This window comes from Talpa europaea (assembly GCF_964194135.1).
Source record: "Talpa europaea genome assembly, chromosome: 10".
Classification (NCBI taxonomy): domain Eukaryota; kingdom Metazoa; phylum Chordata; class Mammalia; order Eulipotyphla; family Talpidae; genus Talpa; species Talpa europaea.
Genome location: NC_140077.1, coordinates 38,919,722 through 38,934,161, shown reverse-complemented (window position 1 = coordinate 38,934,161; position 14,440 = coordinate 38,919,722). Strand labels below are relative to the sequence as shown.

The window sequence follows — 14,440 nt, the reverse complement described above, 5'->3', positions numbered from 1 at the left end:
TATGTATAAATGGGGAGAGTATGAACTTTATGAAGTCACATAGATTGTCAGCTGTGGGGCTCAATGTCGAGCCCAGATGTGCTAATTCCCAGTCCCAGATTCAGAAACCCAGAGGCGGGGCAGTCACTGCCCAGGAGAGGAATGAGAGTGTGGGAGCAGTCCGCTACCTGTGCCTACTCTGCTTCCAGCTGCAAAGGGAGCTTAGGTAAGGGATTCCAGAGCCCAAACCCAGCATCTGAAAATCTCTTCTCAATTCACTGATACCTCACTTCCCAGCTATATATCTCTGCTTAACTTCTTATCTTCATTCTGTAAGCCCTTCTTTTTACTTCTGCTCAGCTCTCATCTTTGGTATCCCCCTGGTATGCCTACTAGCCTGGTCTTCCCAGGTGACTACTTGATCTTTCTTTGGTTCATTTCAATGGCAGCAGTGGACATTGATTGTGGAGTTGACCTCCTTTCCCCAATGTTCATGTTCTCAGGCTCAGTGTCTCACTTATTCAGCAGGTACACATTATTCCTGACTCTTCCGCAAGAGGTTTAGGTGTTTGGCAACATTCTCAGCTATATCATGTCTGAATATCCAACACCAGGTAGGAGGAAAACTGATGTCAGAACAATGAAAAGATTTACCCTCATTTTCCCTTGGAATGGGGAGGTAGGGCACTGACTTTCTGTCTTCCAAGTACAAAAGGCCAGCGTATAAATTGTAGATCCAACAAGGAGAAAGACAGGAGAAAGAGAAAATATTACATACTTGTGTTGTGGTAGGAACACCAACACACTGACTCAGAAGGCTGGACGAGAACTCCACAACAGGTCACTATATCATCTCCAGAGGATCTCTGCATTTTGTTAGAGAACTCACTCTATCTGTTGGGTAATAATATACATACTTCAGAGTAATAATATACTTCAGAGTATTATTGAGAGATTTATGGTATAGTAAATGGGATATCACTTTGTTAACACTCAAAGACTTTACAACTTCTTAGTACATTTGACTGTTCGCCAAAGCCTCAATGCTTTAAATGAATGAGCCCAAACTGGAAATAATCGAGGTGTAGAGACAACTGGATAACAGCACCTGAGGGTCTCCTATAAAAGCATATAAGTTTCCTTATTTTTCAGTATTATAAACTCCTCTATGGGTTAGGAAGTTAGATATCAGTTATTCCCTAGAAATGTCATTTCTTTAGAATCTAGGTTGAATGTGACTCCTTACTATGTGGCCTTTAACCACAGTTTCCTTAACTGTTATTTGGCTGTGATGATCATTATTTGGATGATATGTGTGAATCAAAATGAGATAATTTCATATGGACGATAAAGTTAGCACTCAAAAATCCTCTGTTAGGATGAGCTTTGATGAAATCCCTCCCGGTGGTTATCTAGGCTGCCCTGCCCTCTGACCTGAAACTGAGCACAGAGGGGAAGGGTACATGTCCATTCTCACCTGGAAACAGCTTCATACCTTTGCGAATAGACTTGACACCAGGAGACGCCCCTCCTCCCTCGAGCTCCAAACTTTCAAGGCAAGATGTTACTTTGATCTTGGGCCCTTGCAGAAAATCTCCCTTGGCAAGCCTCGCCATGACAGCTGGGCTCTGCGATGGCAACTTTCTGTAGACAATACTGAAAAAAATCTAAATGGCAAGTACTCTGGAGAAGACTTGATGAGGGAGACCAGGTGTGTGCCGAGAATCCAGCTGGAGAGAGCTGAACACATGCCAAATAACTTCAATTTTAAAAAAGGAAAAAGGAGAAAAGGCACCCTTAGGAGAATCCCTGCAAGTGTTTCCACTGTGGTTGTCTTAGTTAGCCAGGGATACCAAATTCCTTCCTTTGATTGTCACTCGTTAATTTTTTATGCAACTTGACTAAAAGGGATGTGGCTAGGTCTGTCTCAGAGCCCACCATCAAGTAAGACAAGGCTGTGTGTGTCCTTGCTGACCCTTGAGGCTGAGAAACCAATTCAAACTCCTCTCTCATTTCATCTTCCAGTGGTGGTATCAACATAATGATGAAGTTCTGGCCCAGAGCATTCACGGAATAGGTGCCAGTGAGTCCTGGCTGGCATTGATTTGGGGAGACTATCTGACTTGGCCTGACTGATCATTTAGTGAGTAGTTAAAAGACTCAGGGAGATGGAGTAAATTCTGCTACACAGAATATCATAAATGAGGCAGACTCCAAGGCTCCAAAAATTCTAATCAATACAAAATTCCTTGGATTCAGTGGAATAGGATGGCTAAAGCTTCTTGAAGTGTGCAGACCCTTTGCCCAAGAAGTTTCCCATGACCAAGGCATTCAAATAAACTGGTATCTCCATGGTCTCCAGTTTAGATGCAGATGTAGGTTTTATGGGGTGTGAAACTTACATAAATTGAAGAGGCTCTTTGAAAGGCAAATAATACAAAATAATGAATACAAAACTAGTCATGAAGATAAGTATTTGGGATACAAATATATCAAAGCAAAGCAAACTGTTTCAAATTGACAAATATTAAAAGAGTTAATATTTAGAAAATGAACCACCTTTTTATATTATCAAATATCCTTTTTATATTATCAAACATCTATAAACCCTGTTTTCCTATTTTTTTCTGCAAATTCCCCATCATATAACTTAGTTATATGATGAAATTTTATAATTTCTGTAGAGAGAAAAGAAAGATAATTCCATCTAATTGAAAATTGATTTTTATTTTTAATAGTTTAGAAATGTTTTCCTCGGTGTTACTGCTCATCATTACTGAATTCACCACTAAATTTAAGTTAAAAATTTTAAAATTATTAAATTTGCGAAAATGCTGAGACATTTCTTTATATGAGCTCTAAGATCACTGCAAGCTCTGCAGTAAGTTTACATATGAAGATTTACTCAAACTGGGCATAACCCCCTGGGTGGTGTCATGCCAGGCTTCCTACCTCTTGTCACTCAATGTTGAGAAATGACTGGGAGTTTAGCCCAACTCAGTTTCCCAATATTGTCTCACCTTTAAAGTCTTAACAGTTTTGTATTCCATTCCTTCATTTTCCCACCTTTACAAATAATTGAAAAAAATAGTCAAGGTTTAAAGAGTTTGTCTCCAGGAGGGAAATAGTTTGTGATCTGTCTTTTCCATCCATAGTAGAAAGGACTTGTCTTAGGTTGCCTGATGTCATTATCTACTTGAATAATTTGAATCACCCCAAGTCAGTATGACAGCACCATTTTGACAACTGAATCTCTTGCAGTCCCACCAAAGAAATCTTGCTCTGGTCAGCATGAGTGATCATTTCGTCTGGTTTCCTTCCCGGGAATAAGGCCTGGCATTGAGTCTGTGGGGCAATTTGACAGGCATGAGACCCAGTGCTTCTTGGAGCATCTGATGGATTCCAACTGTTAGGATAAAAAGTCAGAGGGATCCCTAAAGGGAAGAAAAAATGGCTGGGACCGAGACTCATGCCTTTCCAAGCTCAGGCATAGGGTACCCCACCTGCATGAGTGTGGCCTATGACCAATACTGAACAATGGACAGGGACTTAAAAAAATTGAGAAGGTCACTGCAAGTTATAGAGGTCTCTGTGGTACCTCTGGGGTCTGAGGGAAGCACTGCTACAGAGTATGGGTAGAAATTTCTTTCTCTTTAATGTAACTATGACTGAAGCATACGAAGACAGAAGTTCCTTGGAAAATGTAATTTCTTCCTGAAGTTGCTCACTATTCTTTTCACTGGTTATGTTTAGATGATTTTCTTGAAGTGTGTGTGATGATTGCATATTAAAATCTAGTGTGCATGTTTTATGTTAGGTGGTGAAATGCATTCATGTTTTGACTTCTGGCTACTTACCCACTGTGCTTGCAGCCTTAATCTTCCTGGTTGAACCTTTTCTCTGCTTGTCACATGTTCCCATTCTCATCATTCTCATTCTAGTGGTCGTTTGTGGTCATTCTTTGATACTATTTTTTAAAAAGGTGAATAATTGATAACTTCAATGTCCATTGTGCAGTCTTTGTTTAGGAAGTGGGGTTGATATTGGAAAATTGGAAACCATAGTGGATCCAAATGCTTGGTGTCCCTCTTATAAGCATTCCCCTTTCTTGCTTGTGATCTCCCTCTCATAGTCTCTGTCTTGCTTCCTCGAAGAATGCAGTATTTATTGTTGCATATGATGGTAGCAGAACATATGTGTGAAGAATGCCTAAAGGAACTTATTTTGGAGAATATAAAATCTTAGGAAGACTATCTAAAGGGTCATCTTGTGGATGAGAAGAATGTCTTATTCTTTGTGACTCCAAGCTGTTAAGTTTAGCGCAGTGGGTAGGAAGTTGAGGAAGATTCAATCCCAGAGGAAAGAAAAACTTTCTTTTATGCTTGTCAGAGAATGAACTACCTGGTGGTGACCCCTTGGCAAGTATGTTAGGGATTGGATTCAGACATTGATTGGATTTGGAGTTCATTCTTCTCTGACAAGTTGAAATGAAGTGTGAGAAAATCTGGGTAACATCCCATGGTTAGATAATTCTGCTAGAGTAAGCCAGCCCTGTCCTTTTATTTTGCTTCCCTCTCCTAGGTCCAAGTGGAGTTCATTCCTGCAAGTTATACCCTGAATCGTTGATTCTTGAGTGCTGCATCCACCCTTACATCTTTAGCATCTGTGTTTTCTGTTGTCACTTCCTGACAAGGGCTCCATTCTGTCTGCTCATGTTCAGTAACTCCTCTCTTGCACAGGCTTCTGGTAGTCATGGCCTCCATATCTGCTCTGTCTAATCATCACCATGCCTAGGGTCATGTACACATCTGTATGTGATCCTAAGCAGGAGTTGATGTTGGACTACTTTCCCAATATCTGTGATTCCCTGACTCTTGCTTTATTTGGTTTAGAGGTCTTGGTATTTACTTTTACCATACAGTGGATACCACTGAAGGGATGGATGGTAGAATAATTCCACTGTTATATGCCCCTCCCTCATTTTTTCCTTCATAGGTTATTACCTCCAAAACAAATTCTCAAGAAACGCATTGTGACCTGCCTGACTTGGCGAAACCGATCCTCACTTACCTAATTTGTCTTCTCTTCCTATTTCTGTTCTCCTTCTCTCCCAATCTAATGCTTTATTGCCTCCAGTGAGGCCACTGAGCAATGCTTAGCTATACCACAGGCTCTCAGATCATAAGAGGATGTTGATCTTTTTTTCCATTTGTGTCATTCCCATATGTTTTAATGATAAATTACCCCATAAACGAGAGTGGGGAATATATTTTAATGAGACCTTTGAAAATAATTCCTTACTTTTATTACTAGAAAAAAATAAAGTTTTATGCATTTGTATATTGTGAACATTTTACCACATGGAATCTACACTATAGAGGAAAGAAAAATGTGATAAAACAGTTAAGTTCACTGTGTCTCTCTTGAGTGATCTGGACTTAGCCTTTCCTGCCCGGAGAAACTGGGCTATGTCACCAACAGTGGGAGTAAAATATTATCCATGCCACACACCCACAGATATGTTGAGTTTAATCCTCACCCATGTCATCTTGTTGGAGCAGACTGGTTGTGTCTTTCACTTATAGTTTACGTTCCTTGCTAAGCTTGTTGTCTTTATGGGTCAAGATCCTTGACTTTTGTCACATCACTGATTTGGAGGGTCTGCTTGATCACCTGGCAGAAGTGACTCCAGCTCTGGAGTACCTCAGCCTGCTGGGTAATGTGGCATGTCCCAATGAGCTGGTCAACTTGGAAAAGGATGAAGAAGACTACAGGAGATACAGGTGAGTATCTAGGTTTTTGAACCTAGTGGGTAAAGTGAAAATAGAATATTTGGGGAGGGCGATAGTATACTATGGGGTACACAGTCTGTGTTTCATAAATATCAGTGGACCTCCCATAATAAAGTTAAACTTCACCTTTTGATATCCATTGTCTCCCTTTGCTGAGGTCACCAGAGTTCTAGGTCAAGGGTTGACAGATGTTTTATTTTTTAAATAACAAGTCTATAATAAATATTTTAGGCTTTGAAGGTCATATGGTTTCTGTTGTAACTCTTCAACTCTGCACCCAGTTGTGCTGTGGAAATAGTCATAAATAAGTCAATTGGCATGACGATGTTAGAATAAAACTTTATTTACAAAAACAGGCAACAGGTCAGTTTGGACCCATGAGCTATGCTTTGCTCAACCCTGCTCTGTGTTGTAAAATTTCCTGTGGTCAGCCTTAGAGTCACTTTTTGGAGGGAGAGCATTTTCCTCCAAAGTAGAGAGATCTGATATGTAACCCAAAGAGGACATTTTATGGAACTTTGTTCCATAAAGCTATGTATGCCTTAGCATCCACCAACCACATGCTTGATAGATTCCAAATATAAATGCTTTTCATTTTACTCACTACTTCTAAACCATCTTCTTTGAAACACCTGATCCAAACCCACCTCCCCTAGAAAGTCATCTTGATCTTATCCATTGTGCTGAACTCCTTTTATTTTCCTTATTCATTTTGATTCTATAAGCACTCATTCTTGAGTATTGTTTTGTAAATGTTTTTCATAATCTTATGTATAATCTCTCTCACTCCATTATGACATAATCTCTCATTAACACCCCACCTGAATCAACATGGGAAAGAGGGAGGCAGGGAGGGAGCAAGGAAGCACAAGGCAGGTAGGGGTACTGGAAAATTGAAGTGGGAGCACTGGGGAAACAGGATAATGGCTTGAGAGCAACTTTTCTTTTGGACTCATAAAAATCTATGGTGACTTATAAAGCAATATAGTTAGGGACAATTGTTTGATATAAAGGCGAAGTTGTAAGAAATGCTACAGGTTGTTGAATATAGTATATTAAAAATATGCACACATACATATAAGTAAGGCTACAGAAGAAATTCAATTGTATTTCTTTGTTGGGAAGAATTCTGAAACTTAAACCTTATTTTCTAGGTTTCTTGACTATTATTGTAAGGATCTGAGACTGGTTTTATTGTTTGTTTTTTAAGATTTATTTTTATTTATGCATATAAGAACTGGGACCTAAGCCAGAGGTGCAGGGGTTGAGAGAATTCACCAGAGACAAAGTGGGGAGAAGAAAAGGCACATCCACTGAAATAGACTGCTGAGAGGAGCGGCGGGTGAGACAGGAGAGGTCTGCTGTGCTATGTAGGTTAGCTTGCTGGCCAGGGATTGAACTCATGCTGTAGTGGCTGGCGATAGCTTTATAGTGCTGAGACTTTAACCCCAGTGCCACCAAGGAGGCCCCTAGACTGGTTTTATACCAGGATAAAGCTCTAATCCTATTTTTTAAAAAAAATTAAATAGTTCTCCATTTTTATTTGGGATGTAATAATGTGAGCTCTATTTGAATGTGAGCTCTATTAGTATAAGTATGATTAAGTAAAACTGGTGAGTATTTACAAATTTCTAAATCAGTCCTTTAAGTTTAAAGATCATTTAGAACTTAAGCACTTCTTTAGCATTCTTATCAACTTTGAAGCATATAACAGCCTGATTTCAGGTATGAAGCGTTACTTAAAACATGTTATCTCCTTGCGGTAACTTACAATGTTTTGAAAAGGTCAAGGAAGTCCAAGAAAATTCTCTCAGAAAACATTTTTGTTCAACAAAGCAGTGTTTGAAAAATTGACTTGTTTTTGACTCTTTTCTTCAAATTTGTGTGTTTCTTTAGAATAGCACAAAAAATTATAACGATGTGTGTGCTTATATATGTGTCTTATGTATGTGTATGTATTTACAAACATCTTAATAAGTTCATGTATTTCTGGAACCAAAAACCTATATGTGAATGAAAATGGCACATAATTTCATTTTTTAGAGAGAAGAGTGAGGAATCCCCAGTTCTGTCTCATGGCATCCAACTCTTGACAGTGTGACCTGTGTAAAATGGGAAGCATAGTCTATCTCAGTGACTATTAAACAAGTTTATATTTTTGAGTCATCCAAGGCATTTCTATTCATTTGGTTGCAAATGCAACAACATAGTCAAAAGGTAATTCTGGTGCTCAATTAAGGACTAATGGACTACATAGTCTTTAAAATCTCTGTTGACTATGTAGCATTTAGAGTTCTTTTTTTTTTAAATACATGCTATATTGCACATCTCACTCACTACACATATGTCAATATTCAAAGAATGACTCCCAGTAGGTAGTGGCTGTGTTTTGTCCTTTGAAACCTCATTAATACCTAAAGTCCTGCTGGCTATGGAATAGAGACTTAGTAATTGTTTACCAGAGCTGGCTTTAAGTTATCCTTTCCTCTGAGGAGCTGAGTACTTACAGAGAGCTGCAGGGCCCGTGGACACCCGCTGCCTGTGTGGAGTCAGATCCATTTAGATGCCAACAAATGCAGTAAATAAGCAAGGAATTATCCTTTAGACTCATTCCAAGTGCTGGTTGTTGGGTCATGATTCTTTAGTGAGGGCTTGATTTTAAAGGAGTGATTGATCCCGTAAAGTTGGCCCGGTTACCCTTCAAGCCTGTGCTTCCCACTCTGGGTCTGTTCCCCTGAAGGCTTTGAGGGGTGAGCCTGAAAGACTGTGCTTTATTTTTTTGTAAAGATTTATTTATTTATGCATACAAGAACTAGGGTACAGGTAGAGGTGCAGGGGTGAGAGGATTCATCAGAGACAGAGTGGGGAGCAGACCAGGTGAATCTGCTGAAATACACTGCTGAGGGGAGTAGCGGGCGAGACAGGAGAGGTCTGCTGTGCCGTGTGGTTTAGCTCCCTGGCTGTGGACTGAACTTGTGCTGCAGTGGCTGTGGATATCTTCACAGTGCTGAGACTTAACTCCTTGTGCCACCAGGGAGGTCTGAAGACTGTGTTTTAGATGTGCATGTGGCCAAGTGTTCCTCAGGAGCTGGAGTCTAAAGGCCGTTCCAGTCAAAATCACGTCTCCTCAAAATTACCTCAGAAAATCCATGAGTCACCCTCAATGATGGCAGGATGTTCGCATTCTGAGAGAAATAGGAACTAAGAATGATGGAGGAGACATTAAACTCTAGTCCATCCAATTCCACATTTACTGAGCTGGGTCCAACTAATGGGGTGGTAGGGCTATTCTCTATTAGTATGAAGCTTTTTATTTGATTTTTGATTTCTGATATGACAAACCCTCACACTTGCATTTGAATGAGACAGATGTGTATGAGGTACAGTTCTGTTCTGTTGTTCGTAAGCAGCTCTGTTTTGTCCATCCTGGAGTTGTGCTTCATTTGTCCTTGAGAAATGTTAGGGTTTCACAGTATGACTCTTGAATTCAGAGTTCCTGTGGTGTTTGGATTTTTATATGCAGCTGCCTTTTTTATTTTATTTTTTGTAAAATATTTTTCTGGCCCTTCATCCACAAAACTTGAGTTCTGCCTTCCTCCTAGCTGCTACCCAGATCTAAATAGTAGGGCCTATGTAAATTTATGTGACATTTTCACTAGAAAATTGCTTAAAAAATGAGTGATATTTCTACAGTTTACTGTTTTTCACTTTAAGTACATTTTCTGACAATATGTCTTCTATTAATCATTTAAGCAATAGTAAGAGCCTTAAAGGAGTGTATTCAGAAGTAAGAACCCATGGTTCATTTAGTGCTGTCTAAAAAAATTTCTTATTGATTGGCATCCTCTGTGGTTATGTGATGTAATATTTATAGTATGTCACCCAGCCATACATCAAAACAAGTATGTCTGTTGTTTCATTTCCATGGGAGATGTTGATTTCAGAGAGGTCAGCTCACTTTTAGGTCACTTTGTGGTCAACCACTCGACCAGAAATGGGAAGTGACTAGATTTATGTAGTTATTGAAAATGGCTTCACAGATGCTTTGGCTTCTGCAATTCTTTCCTTCCCTACCCCCACCTCACCTCCTTCCTTCCTCATTTGCCCCCTGTGCACCCATTGGAGTTTCTTGGCATGTATCCCCACAGTCAAACGGGCTCATTAAATCTGTATGTGAGCAAGGACATTCTACCAGGCTGTGGAGCAGCACCTTGGCCCTGCTGAGGCAGGAGCAAAACTGTGCCTAGAATTTCTCTTTGCCATTCATCATAATCCCTGGCTGAGAAATGTGCAGTGCCATGTTATGGTAGGCCCTTAAACCTGCTTATGCCATGTGTACCCGCTGTGCTGCTATTTTGGGATGAATGTTCAATGGAGGTGAATGTGATAACCAGCATCCTTCAGGATTTGGACAGGAAGAGAGTGGTGAGGCAGAACTGGCCCGGAAGACCACCACATACAAAAACCACTTGGGGTGTCCTATGGACTTGAACACGAGTCAAAAAATGAATCAAATATGGCAAATGTGGGGGCCCAGAATGGTTTAGTCTTCCCTTGTGTTGGGGTTCCTTTTTTTTTCTTCTTTTTAAAAATATTTTTTAAAGATTTATTTGTGCATACAAGAACTGGGGTGTAGGCCAGAGATGGCGGGGTGTGTGAGAGGATTCACCAGAGACAGAGTGGGGAACAGAATAGGCAGATCTACTGAAATACACTACTGAGGGGAGCAGTGGGCGAGACAGGAGATGTCTGCTGCACCATGTGGGTTGCTCCCTGGCCCGGGATCGAACTCATGCTGCAGTAGCTATGGACTGCTTCATAGTGCTGAAGCTTAACCCCTTGTGCCACGAGGGAGGCCCCCCTTTCTTCTTACTGCAGGAAGACAGCAGAGTAAACGTTAATAGTGTACAGGGTAGGGCTCACCTGTCAGTAAGGGTGTGGGTCTCATGGTCTCCGAGATCTGCTTCTGTTGTTAAACCTTTTGCCATTTGTTCTCTCCTGCCGCTCCAACCTCTAGTGGGCCTCTCTTTCCTCCTTCTTCCTCAGTACACCCCTCTGTATTTCTTACAACTTTGAATTATTTAAAACATGACACCCTTTCTTTGTTTCCCTCCCAGTCTGCCCAGTGTCTGCAGCACTCAGCCAAAGGGAAGGAGGGAGGGACACCATGCCTGCTGGCCATCCTGGGCCACCACCTTTTCCCAGGAATAGGAGCTGTAAAACTTGTGGCTTACATAACCCAGCTAGCATTCTCCAGCTAATCTACAATCTGGGCTTTGAAGATCACAAGAAAGCAAAGGTCATGACCCAGAGATCAAAGTGACAGAAGCCCACAGAGTAATTGCTGGTTACCCTCTGCCGAGGGCCTTGGTCTGTCCTGTGGGTGTATTGTTTGCAGGGAGACTTCAAACATGTTGCCGGTGAACTGTGAGGAAAATCAGCTGGCCTTTGCCAGTTGTCAGGCATTCATTAATGCTGTAGGTGAGCTCACCTCGGCTCATTAGAGTGAGATCATTGTCATCTCTCGGAGCATCTGGAGTTATTCCACTCACAGTGTTTGTTCATTACTCTTTGGTCTTTATTGACTTTTTCTCACAGACCTTCTTTACCTAGAGGTGTGAGAGGGGTGGTTATATAAGGAAATTGGAGTAATAAGAAAGGAGGATATGGAGGTATTTATTGTAATTTAACTTTGAAGCACACAGAATTCAAACAAGTGAAAGCTTAAAAAGAGGCTTTAGACATCATTTAGCCAGTCCCCTTCATTGCACAGATGGAGAATCTCAGAAAGGTGGCAGAAACGGAATCAAGATCACACAGCAAGATAAGCTCAGAGTCTGAACTCTTCCCTCTGCCCTGTTAGTCCCAGGCTTTCCAAGATTAAGACTGAGCCTCTCTTTAGTTTTCTCCCCCCACCACTTTAAAGTTTCAGTTTCTTTAAATATGTTTCATTTAAGCCATTGCTAACTTTAAAAAATTAATCAGACACATTTAGCTGTTGATCAGTCCTTTCAGTCAGCATGAGGTAACCAGTGTTTCCAAATGGGGTTGATGTCATCTAGTCCTAAGCAAAGAAGTTTGAGGTTTTGTTGGCATGTTCACCTTGTTCTGTTCAGCTTTGTGGAAGACTGGAAACAGCTCATGGATCACACGTTGCTGCCTTCAGGGGGCTGAGGTAGGGCGTCAGTGGCTTGCACCATGCCTCCCTGGCCCTCATGCATGGGGGCAAGGAGACAAGAAATAATGGGGAAAAACATAGAATGCCATACTGGGAAGGAAGTAGGGAAAACTCCAGTGACCCCACATCCAGTTCCCTAAGGATCTGGAAACTTGGTATTTGGGGGGTAGCGTTTCCTCAAAGAAAGAAACATGGCAGCCCACCCCACGAGGAGACAGTGGTGGTCCTCCTCAGCTTTTCTGTGGTTGTGTGGTGTTACTGGGGAGCAACCAGCTCTCCCGGGATAACAGTTGTGGGCAGGAGGAAAGAGCATGCTCCGCTCCCTTTGAAGTCCAGATGAAAAATGCCAGAGCATTGGGATTTGGCCAGAAAGAATTGATTTTGGAGTGAAAAAGCAAACAAAAAAAGCTTTTTTGATGTTCTTTTCTCCCCCTACCAGTTTTAGGTCTCCTTTTAGAGAAGTCCCTTAAGAAAATGGATATGTGAAGAAAGAGAAAATGTGAGAAGCTCTGCATGTGGGTCTCACTTTTTGAGAATCTTTGCAGACAGAGACAAATGGGTCTTTAAACACCTTCCCAGGATCCCTGCTCTGCTCTTGATAACCTCACCTTCCATATCACAGCTCAGAGTGCCCCTGACTTTCATCATCCAGCCCAGGGCTTTTACTGAGTCACCTTGGGAAGGTCAGGAAAATTGGAGTTGCCCTCTGGAGCTAGGGACGTGAGACTTGGAACTTAGACGGATCTCTTTTCATTAAGCAGTGCCCTGGCTTAACAAGCAGTTTTATAAATCTGAAGCTGTCTCCGGGTGTCACAGGATTTATAGACGGGGGTTTCAGCCATAAAGTGGTTTATGATGGCTGCCTTCTGTGTTATTAGTAGCTGTCTCTTCCTTCAACCATTGCTGTTTGATAATAGCCTTAAAACACCCAGAATTACTTACCTGCAAGCCCCATTCCCGATAGCCCCTGTTGACAGTCTGAATAAGTTTACTGCCCTTTTGTTGTACTTTACCTTCAAAACAAACTGATTGAACCATCAATAGCTCGTGGAAGCTGACAGAGGCATGTCATCTGGACTAGCCCTTGTGATTGCAGGTTATCTGGGGGAGTTAACCTTCCCGCATTGTTAACTGAAATGTTTTATGTACTATGCAACTTTAGGATACGGCTGTGATAACCCCAGTAACTAAGTAATACATCACGGTAAAGAGATTTTGGTGCAACAAATAACCCTGGATTAAATTTACAAGGGTTGAATTGATATTGTAAAAGCCTTCATTCTGTGGCTTAGGGAATCCTCTCGTATTTTTATGGCAAACTTGTATTATACTCAGGATGGAAGCTGCAGCTTTTGACACCCTGACATGACCTAGAACAAAGAGAAATAGATTTCCTAAGACTGTGATGGCACAGGCAGGCAGAAAGCCCACTGACTTATCACTTGGCAGTAATGCTTGCAGTCAGATCCAAGCCACCAAGAGGCAGGCAGACCTGATAGACATGGCTGCTGTCTGGGTGCTGTGCGCCACAGACACTGGTGCAGGGGGGATCACCAGAGAATTGGAGAGAAGACCTTCGCCCACCTTACCAACTTCTTAATTCCCAAACTGCTGTTCCTCATGGACAGTGATTCTCAGCAGGACCAACAGCATCCACCTTACTTGAGAACTTCTTAGAAAAGTAAATTCTGAGGCCCCACTCCAAACACAGTGAACCTGGGGGTGGGCCCAGTGATCCGTGTTTCAACACAACTCCAGGAGATGCTGATTCTTGCTCACTTTTGAGAACCACTGTGCTAGAGTATATGCTCCTTGAGAACTGGCACCTGGTCTGTTTTGTGCCTCACCTTATTCTCAGAACCTGCACAGTTCCTGGCAAGCAATAGCTGCTCAACAGTTATTTCTGGGATGCCTGACTATATGAGTAAGTAAATGAAAGAAGACATTTCTAAGGAAGGAACATTAGGCCCTCGACTGAATCTCAGGCTGGACTCTTCTTTGTACCCCTTCCTAGTGTCCCTCAAACCTCTCTAAGTGCCAACCATCTGGAAACCCCAGGTTGGCCGTCAGGATGGGAGTCAAGTCATCCCTAGTTTCAGGGGTGACTGGCAGCCTATTTCATGGGTTGTTTCCTCAATCGTATAAGAAGAGTGCTCTGAAAACAGCAGCTCTTTGTTATCTAAAATTTTTAACTAGCTTAAAAGCCAGCACCTCTTTCTTTCTCTCTCCTTTGATTTCAGGGCTGTGATCCAAAGTGGGGCGAAATGACAATGTGCTGTCTGTTGTCACCGTGGTTCCTGCCAGCCCTATGAAGACATCTTTCATTCCATCATTAAACATTGGCTGATTTTCTAATACTGATGTTTTCCTCACCTGAATATTCATCTTTTCCCACCCTACACTTAGTGGGTGTCTTTACTCCTTTGAGCGTCACTCCTGACATATTGTTTCCATCTGTACATGTCTTTATTTGAAAGAATCTGTTGTCATC

At 41.6% G+C, this 14,440-nt stretch overlaps 1 protein-coding gene across 2 annotated transcripts in view; it reads left to right on the top strand.

The window, feature by feature from the left end:
- Nucleotides 1–14,440, top strand: part of LRMDA (leucine rich melanocyte differentiation associated) — a gene marked incomplete at both ends in the record, with an annotated part of 965,431 nt that overhangs the window by 550,113 nt on the left and 400,878 nt on the right. For both annotated transcript variants that reach the window (XM_084246077.1, XM_084246078.1), the window contains one exon: nt 5,623–5,762. In XM_084246077.1, coding sequence (XP_084102203.1) covers nt 5,623–5,762 — 140 coding nt within the window. The remainder of the gene's footprint in view (nt 1–5,622; nt 5,763–14,440) is intronic.